Source organism: Nestor notabilis, unplaced genomic scaffold (assembly GCF_000696875.1).
Source record: "Nestor notabilis isolate BGI_N333 unplaced genomic scaffold, ASM69687v1 scaffold20490, whole genome shotgun sequence".
NCBI classification, from domain to species: Eukaryota; Metazoa; Chordata; class Aves; order Psittaciformes; family Psittacidae; genus Nestor; species Nestor notabilis.
Window position 1 is genome coordinate 20,031 of NW_009909986.1, and position 8,426 is coordinate 28,456.

Here is an 8,426-nt window from a genome sequence, read left to right on the forward strand (position 1 = left end):
AAGCCACTGTATAATGGCAGCCCAGCATATGTCTGTTGTCTTCTCCAGTCCCACAGTGCAGTGTTTCTCTCCATCCTGCTGGAGGACATAGATGGGCAGAAGAACTAAGGGTAAGGGTTTCAGTTCAAGCCAAAGGGCAGTGTGGATATCGCACTTTAATCCATATGACACAGTGTGTATGTCATAGCTGAGCTCATGTTAGGATTCATGAACATCGTATCTACATATATACAGTTGATTGACTTTGGTGTTCCAGTGAAGATGTCAAGATCAAATTCAAAGAGTAAGCATTGCATTCTCTAGCAAGGATGTACACAAATAGGCAGAAGAAACTCCAGTCCTGCTTTCAGCATCCTCAACTTTTAAGACATGAAAAGAGTATAACAGTCTTCTCAAAAGAAACAAAGAGAAAAGAACTCCACTTCCCACACTCATCTTCATTACTACTCTTTGTTATGTTTCCATTTTCTCAACAGACCTACGTACTTTCAAAGAGACAGTACTCATTTCACCTATCCCATCCTAGCTTATCCCTCAGCTAAATCATTATGCAACAAAGCAGTATTTCCCCCCCACCCCCCAGCTTTACAAACAGGGAGGAGATCTCCTCCCTTCCATAAGTTTAAAAATCCTTGAAAGACTGGCAGGACAATTTATATCATGCCGCATAATGCAATCTATGCAGCTGGCTCAGGATTTTGTCAGCGAGAGCACATTGTGGCAGGTGTGTCCACTAAATTACACATCTCAGTTTGCAGTTCATGTAAAGCAAAATGATTATGTGCAGATGCCACCTAACAGCACACAGAAGAAAAACCCACAGATAAATCCAAGACACTTTTTCTTACTCATGCTCGTAGACAAGGGAAGTTCACCAAGGGAGAAGTGCTTTCTAATTCATCAGTAGACGCCAGAAAAAGCCATTTGCCCAAATTCTCAGTCAGCCTACGCAAAGAGACAGATCCCTAAGAAATTTATCTATTAACATATGTGGAGGGCAATCTCACACTGCCAATTCCACTCTCCCTTTTCCTATTTTGTGGCTACAATCTCGATTCTGCATTTGGTGCTCTCTGCCACTTGGCAGAGAGAAATGATCAGTAGATCAGTGAATCACTTGACCTGACTTCCAGTTGACTAATTTTAACCGGAATCTGTTCTTACTTTTCAGGTTAAAGGAAATTTTCCTGGCTTTCTAAAGCATTCGAAAGATATTGAAGTATTGCCAAAGGGAACATCATATGGAATAGGCCTAGCTGCCATCATGTAGAAATTGTTTGAACTGTCCAAAGTTTTCCCCATGATTTATGCATCAAAATTATTTTGTTTTGACATCTTCAGTCTCCCACTTCATAAACACAGTAATTCATCCAGTCCTTAGTATGCTTTCATATGGCTAGATTTCAAGCAAAATTTCCAGTTTAGTCAGTGGTGTAACTTATTATTATATCTCACACCATTTCTTTTACAATAGTTAAGTTATTGACCAGCACCCATTCAAAAGTTAAGGAAATGTAATGTTCTTTATCTTAGATTCAAGTGAACTAACAAAACAAGATGTCAGCCATGTAAAATTTGAATCATGATTCTTTCACACTGATAGGTGAGCTCAATGACCTTGACTCCCCTCCTTAGACTGTGCATTATTATGTACATCATAGTTGCCGTCAGAGTTGTCTGCCACTGGAAGTAGTCCCTGTTCAACAGTCAAGCAGCGCTCAACTAAGAGCTACTTCTCCACTCAATAAAATGGATTGGTATTTATTTTTCATAAAAGCTAGTAGAAATGTATACATCAGCATCTAGTAGAACTGTACATGACAGTTTTCACCACAAATGTACCTACTAGTTTACAGCATACAAAACCATATAAATAAACACCATTAGCAAGGCCTCAAAATATTTTATGTTTGTTTCCTAAATTATGCCATCTGTGTCTGTTTGCTAAACTGTGTCTGAGGTGTCATCACATTCATAAATCTTTGTTGGTGTTGTTACAATGGGAAAATGCTTGGAGGTTTAAACATCTTTACTAATTCAGACTATGCCTTCTGCAGACTGGCCACTGTGAATATCTGTAGGCTAGCATTCAGATGCTTTTAATGTAAATGTGAGAATTTGAGGACTACTTCCTCAGGTAATATAATTAACCATAATTTATTTCTGTCACTGTTACCAGATAGAGATTCCACACTGAAAATATACTGAAAACAATGTTTTACCTTTAAATGATGTTACAGATCAGCAACACTGTAACAGAAACATCCTCATATAAATCATATAAATCCTCATAAATCTTATCTCTTGAGATGCTAAGTTACCTGCCTCAGTTTTTGCAGGAATAGAACAACCCATGCTTACTTAATACCTTACTTAACAGCTGGCAAACAGCGTCCCTCAAAACATAGAGAATCCAAATATAATCTAAAGCTGAGACATGAAGGAAAAGGCATTTAGAAAGCACTCAAAAAGCTTTGTTTCACTTCCTTCCTTCAATAGCTATAGTAGTATTTATCCGTTTGAACTCACTTATACAGAAGCGTGCTAGTAACACCAGAACTACAAATTCTCTGAGGAGGTTAGGGAGCACATAAGCAAAGAAGACTTACAGCAAATACATGAGGTAATTTCCCTACTTTAAATGTTTTCTTTGATATGCTAGTTGATAACCATTAACAAATTACATGGGAAAAAAAAACCAAAAAAACCCCAACAGTTGCTGGTGAAATGCTATCTGCTGACAACTATAAATGGCAGAAAAATAACCTAAGGAGCTTAGCCAGACAAATGGAAGCCCCAGGGAAAACTGTATTTTTTCCACTTTTGCCACTTTACTTGTTTAGATCTGTGAACCAACATACATCATTCAGCAAATCACAGAGAACTTCTTCATGCAAAAGTGTTTGCCAAAATCCACAGATGGAAGTTTTCTATTTTTTTTTCTGTGCAAAAGATGTTTTCCTTGTTCTAAGACAGTTTTAGCCCACAATGACCTGACTGTTAGTAATACATGTATGTCAGCTTATTTGTTGCTCCTGAAATTGCTTTATATTTGAAATACCCATTAGTCTTCGCTAAACTGAATTGAAAGCAGGGTTGATTTCAGCCATAGCTGAAAAGAAACCTTCTCTCTTACCTTACCAGTATGATAACTGAACTAAAATAGAAATAAATAATGACCAATAAAGTATCATTTTTTTACATCAATCTAAATAATGCATTCAGGGTTTTCCTACCTCCATGTGAAATGACCTTTTTGTAAGGTTCAATGACTTTCATATCAATTCTTTGTTCTTGTTCTCCAATAACCACTGTTCTCCATAAGCTGTTATCTTCTCGCTCTTCTTCAGCAGTGTACTCTGGAATTGATTCAGACTCCTCCTGGGAAGCATCCTTAGTAGCAGTCTGCTCTTCTGAAAAAGAAAAATTTATGTATTACATGTTCCTGTAAAAGCTCTAAATATTTTCTTTGTTATGTGCATTTGAAATAGATGACTGAAATCAACTGGACTTTTACAGCATTGATATAAATAAAAGCAGAATTTGATCATATTACAGTCAGTAAATGAACAGTTCTAATTTTTTAAATCTTATCATTATTACGAACATAAAAATAAGAGCAGCGATTATTGCTATGCAGAATACTGCCATAAGATTTTTGTATATTTGCATCCAGTTAGTAAAAATGATCTGCTGGTCACTAGAGGTACTGCACTGTAGGTCTTAAAAAAATCTTTGCGTGGCAGGTGTGAGAACTACCTAGAAAGCAAAATAGGGAAGTAAAAGTGAACATAGCGATGCTTCTTGCCTGTAAATTACCACAGAGCTACAGCTTCTCATCTTTTCCTAGTTTGTCCCCAGTCTCTTCACATCTGGCACCAGCAAACATGAAGAACGCACATCTTTCTCTGCTTCAGTCATGAGATAATGCTGACTCCTCACAAAATAAGCACAGTATTTGCCTTTCCCAGGACCTTTTAGTTGAGATTAAACCCCATTTCCCTCCCAGATGTGAAGTACAGAGCAGCCAGGCAATCTGGCCTATTTATACCAGCACACGTGAGAGAACAGGTACATGTAGTTTACAGACACAATGATCACAATAAAAAAGCTGAAAAAGCTGCATGGCTGGCAAGAGACTATAAAGTCTCACAGCACAGCCTCTCTGCTGGATACTCTTAGTTTCAGAAAAGCTGTGAAGCAGTTAACAAAATCTACATCTCCATTGCACTGATGAGATGGCTCTTAACAACAAATTTAACTGCGTTCCAGTTTTTGAAATTTAATGGCTGGTTACAGAGAAAGTGACATGAAAAGTGACTCTGTCCACCGCTGGAATTATTTAATTTTCTTCTTTACTTATTGTTACAACATACTTCTTTTAATGTGGGGGAACAAAATCTACTTTTTGCACTATTCTTGCTGAAGCACCTTTGCCTTTCGGCTGTGTGTATATTATTAATTTGTCTTCATAGTAACGATTTTGTACATTTTATGCATTACACGTATCTGAAGTAAATGAACAAAATCAACAGTTCTTTTTAAAGTATAATTCTGGCTCTGCAGTCATACGTAAGAGCAGAATTTGATCATGTATGTCAAGAGTGAGGTAACAGTATGTAAAGAAATAGTCAGATATATAAGGAAATACATGTGTATACATAAAAAGCTGCTCAGACATCTTATTTAAAAATACTAAAGACGTCTATGAGACTTAAGAAGTAACAAAAAGAAGTTATTTTATTTGACAAGAAGAAAAGAACACAATGTTTCTTGGAAGCCCTCAAATGTTTCTATGTTTTGATTTATTTTTGGATGCCTCATTGAGTAATGCTGCTTCTTAAACTACTCACGCAAATGGAAGTATATGATTCCTAACATACACTGTTTTATCATAAGAATTAAATAATTTATGAAATTGGGAGTCAGACAGTATAATGCGTGGAGACCTCATAGCAGCCTTCCAATGTCTGAAGGGGGCCTACAAGAATGCTGGGAAGGGACTTTTTTGTTAGGGACTGTAGTGGTAGGACAAGGGGTAATGGGTTTAAACTTAAACAGGGGAAGTTTAGATTAGATATAAGGAAGGAGTTCTTTACAGTGAGGGTGGTGAGGCACTGGAATGGGCTGCCCAAGGAAGTTGTGAATGCTCCAACCCTGGCGGTGTTCAAGGCCAGGTTGGACAGAGCCTTAGCGAACATAGTTTAGTGTGTGGTGTCCCTGCTCATGGCAGGGGGGTTGGAACTAGATGATCTTAAGGTCCTTTCCAACCCTAACTATTCTGTGATTCTATGATCTACCCACACAGAACCTATGGACACATACACTAGCGACAATTTTTATTGCTGGCTTATTTTGATAAAACATGATGTTCTTCCTTTTCTACTCTCCATTCCTGGCTCATCTAAGTGGAAGACATTTTACCTAATAAGTATGTCTCAAATCAAACTGAACAACTGTTAAAATGTCACCAAAACCACAGGAACCTTGAGTTCTTAGGACTTAGTTGTTGGAGAAAAATGGTTCAATCTTAGTAATTGAATGAATCATCACATTTAGGAAGCACCTAAAAAGCTGAGAAATAATGCTTCCCATACAACTGCCACCAAAATCACTGGAGTTGAATTTATTTACTTGAGGGCTTAAAGGCAAAATCTGCTCCACTGCAGACAGAGGTTTTTGCTCTCACACAGTGGTCACAACAGTCTAAAAACTGCAAGCACACTGTTCCTCTGTGTGTGTACGTGTTAGTTTTAACTTTTGCCACAAAATATTCCAACCATCAAACAACTCATCCCTATGCTCTGCATCTATCCATAAGGAAATCAGCGTTCTAATGAGAAGTGACATTAGAGATGCTCATGCATGACTGAATACACAGTAATGCCTCTTTGGCAATATCACTTAAACTGATGCAACTGTTCTTGTATGCTCCAAAAAGCATACAATTTTTAAATTATAGTGACCTCAGTACCTATAGAGAATTTAAATGCAAAGGAAAATTTAGTTTAAATTGATCTATTTTTAAAGTTTCTTTCTGTTGTAGATTGCAAAATGGTCACACTCATTTTCCCCTGAAATAGCTTAGGATCTTTATGTTATGCCATTAGTGAGTATAGTTCTTACATGGTTCTTAAGGTATTAGCAAGGAATGAGTGTGAATATTTCATACATCATGAATCTACATGAGTAAGACAGTGTAAAACACTTCTACACCCTATGAGAGAAAATCATTAATATTGAAGGATGACTGAACTATCCATTGCACACTTCAGTGTGCAACACTGTACAACTAGCCCCGCTGAGAAAGCGTATTTAAACTGGTGGAATGAAGAATTCCATTGTTGCATCACCAGAGCTAGCTTTATCATGCCATGCACACACCTTCCACATCTCATCTTTCCAACCATATATAGGAATAGACAAAGACCTTTCTCACTAACAAAAAGCCTCTGTCACTACACTGTGATTGTTCTCTACAATAGAGAGCAACTGCTTTCTCCTTCCTGAAAACAACTCTTACCTCTCTTCAGGTAAGTCCTATGGTACTGGACAAAGACAAGACTTTGAATTTGAGTGCTTTACTTATTTTATGTTTTTCTGCACTCTACATAAGTAGAAATGTATTACTTTAAACAGGGGAAGAGAGGTTAAAAAATAGCAGACAATAAAAATATCTTGACATCTAGCATCAACTCTCAGATGTTTTAACCATACTCATAGCCTGACAGACATGAGACTGATCATGTAAGCTGGAAAGATAGAAAGAGAGATGAAGGCTGCATTTACAATCTACAACATTACCTTGTCCAGTGTATTCAAAAGAGTCTGCTTCATCAGGAGTATCAAGGTCATCTACATTGATGTCAATTTCATCTGGCGTATCCAAATTATCATCAGAAAGTATAGACCCTTCGCTCTGGTCCAAAGAGAGATTGATATTTGGAGCAGTGAGCTTTATCCTTCTGGGATGGGAACCGTTAAGATCAAGAGAATTGGGAGGTTCTGAAGAAAGAGATGGAAAAAAAAGAACTTTATCTCCTCCGTGTACAATTAATTTACCAGATAAGTAAGAATCGCCTTCAAACATACTGGGACAGATCAATTTTAGTAACACCAAGCCATTTAAGGCCACCTAACATATACCAGAAATATCAAAATTAATGTTTAAAGAAATAAAAAAAGCATCTACAGGAATGGCAGCTGTAGCTGGCATTTCTTAAATTATGCAAAATCCGGATTCCTTTTTTTCGCAATCATCAGATGAAAATCAAGCCTTGGACATGCTGTGACTCACAATGTTTAAGAACTTCAAGAGCAATATACAAATCAATTGAGTTGCAAAGCAAGACTGTTGAATTCTGGAAAAAAAATCATGTGTGTAAAAATCCTCTATAAATATTTGCTTTCTTATACACTTGGTGCTATTTGAATACTGATGATTTTCAAGTAGCTGTGCCTCAGGTTTCAGCTATACAGTATCTAATTCAGTACAGTAACAGAATTAAAAATACCCCTGAGTGTCTTCATCAGTCTTAAATATATTGAGTCTTCTATAAGACAAAAGCTAGTTAAGGCTTTGCCACTTGCCCATACATCACATGGCACATTTCAAGCTGTTCTGTCTGAAGTATTCTAATGCTAACTTAGTTTACTTAGACTGCAGTCAAATCTAGGATAAATAACAGAGGCTACTTAAACATCACAAGGTCTAAACAAATCATGACAACAATGCACAAGAGAAAATGGCACACTACAATTATAATCTCCCAAGCAAAGAAAAAACTGACTAAATAAAGTGAACCTAACACTTTTTCTTGTTAACATCTAATTCTTTATCAGCACAGAAACACCCTTCTCGTTGTATAATTAAATGCTAAGGGAGTAAAATATAATTAAGAACTTAAGTAAGAACTTCTCTCACCGGGTCTCATCTCTGTAGAACTTGGGCTTAGTACACCCTCAGCAAAGGGGATGTCCATTCCCACATCCTCTTGTACCAACCTGAGAGGCAAAATACAAAGTAAAATCTTGAAGAGATTCACAGGTTGACCTTGTTATCAATATAGTCCATGTGTATCGCTTATACAGAACCAAGATTTTCCTCAACAATGCCAGTTCAGAAGTCTGTCCACAAATTGAGGTGAGAAACAAACACAGTGGTTGTAATTTCTGCTGTGCTGTTCTCTACCCCTTATTATGCAAATATCTGTAGAGCCCTTGAAGAATACAGGTCACACATAGCCACTTTGACACGATCAAGACATAGCACCAAATACTAACAGGCTGGCAAACAGCAATGTTTCTCATTTTATATAAATGAAGCTGGTCTTTCGTCATCAGACGAACTAGACACATCACTGCAGAGAGCTTAAGCAACTCTGCAAATTGCATGCCAAAGTTAAGAGTTCCACAGCTGTATCTTC

The 8,426-nt window shown here is 37.2% G+C and overlaps 1 protein-coding gene across 1 annotated transcript in view; it reads right to left on the minus strand.

Moving 5' to 3' along the window:
• The window catches only part of LOC104412957 (protein prune homolog 2), a gene marked incomplete at its 3' end in the record, with an annotated part of 18,609 nt that extends 10,627 nt beyond the window's left edge, over positions 1-7,982 (minus strand). Inside the window, exons 1-3 of the mRNA XM_010023816.1 lie at positions 7,925-7,982; positions 6,805-7,005; positions 3,237-3,413 (exon numbers count right to left, since the gene is read on the minus strand). Of these exons, the coding sequence (XP_010022118.1) occupies positions 3,237-3,413; positions 6,805-7,005; positions 7,925-7,982 (436 nt within the window). The remainder of the gene's footprint in view (positions 1-3,236; positions 3,414-6,804; positions 7,006-7,924) is intronic.
• Positions 7,983-8,426: the final 444 nt, after the last annotated feature.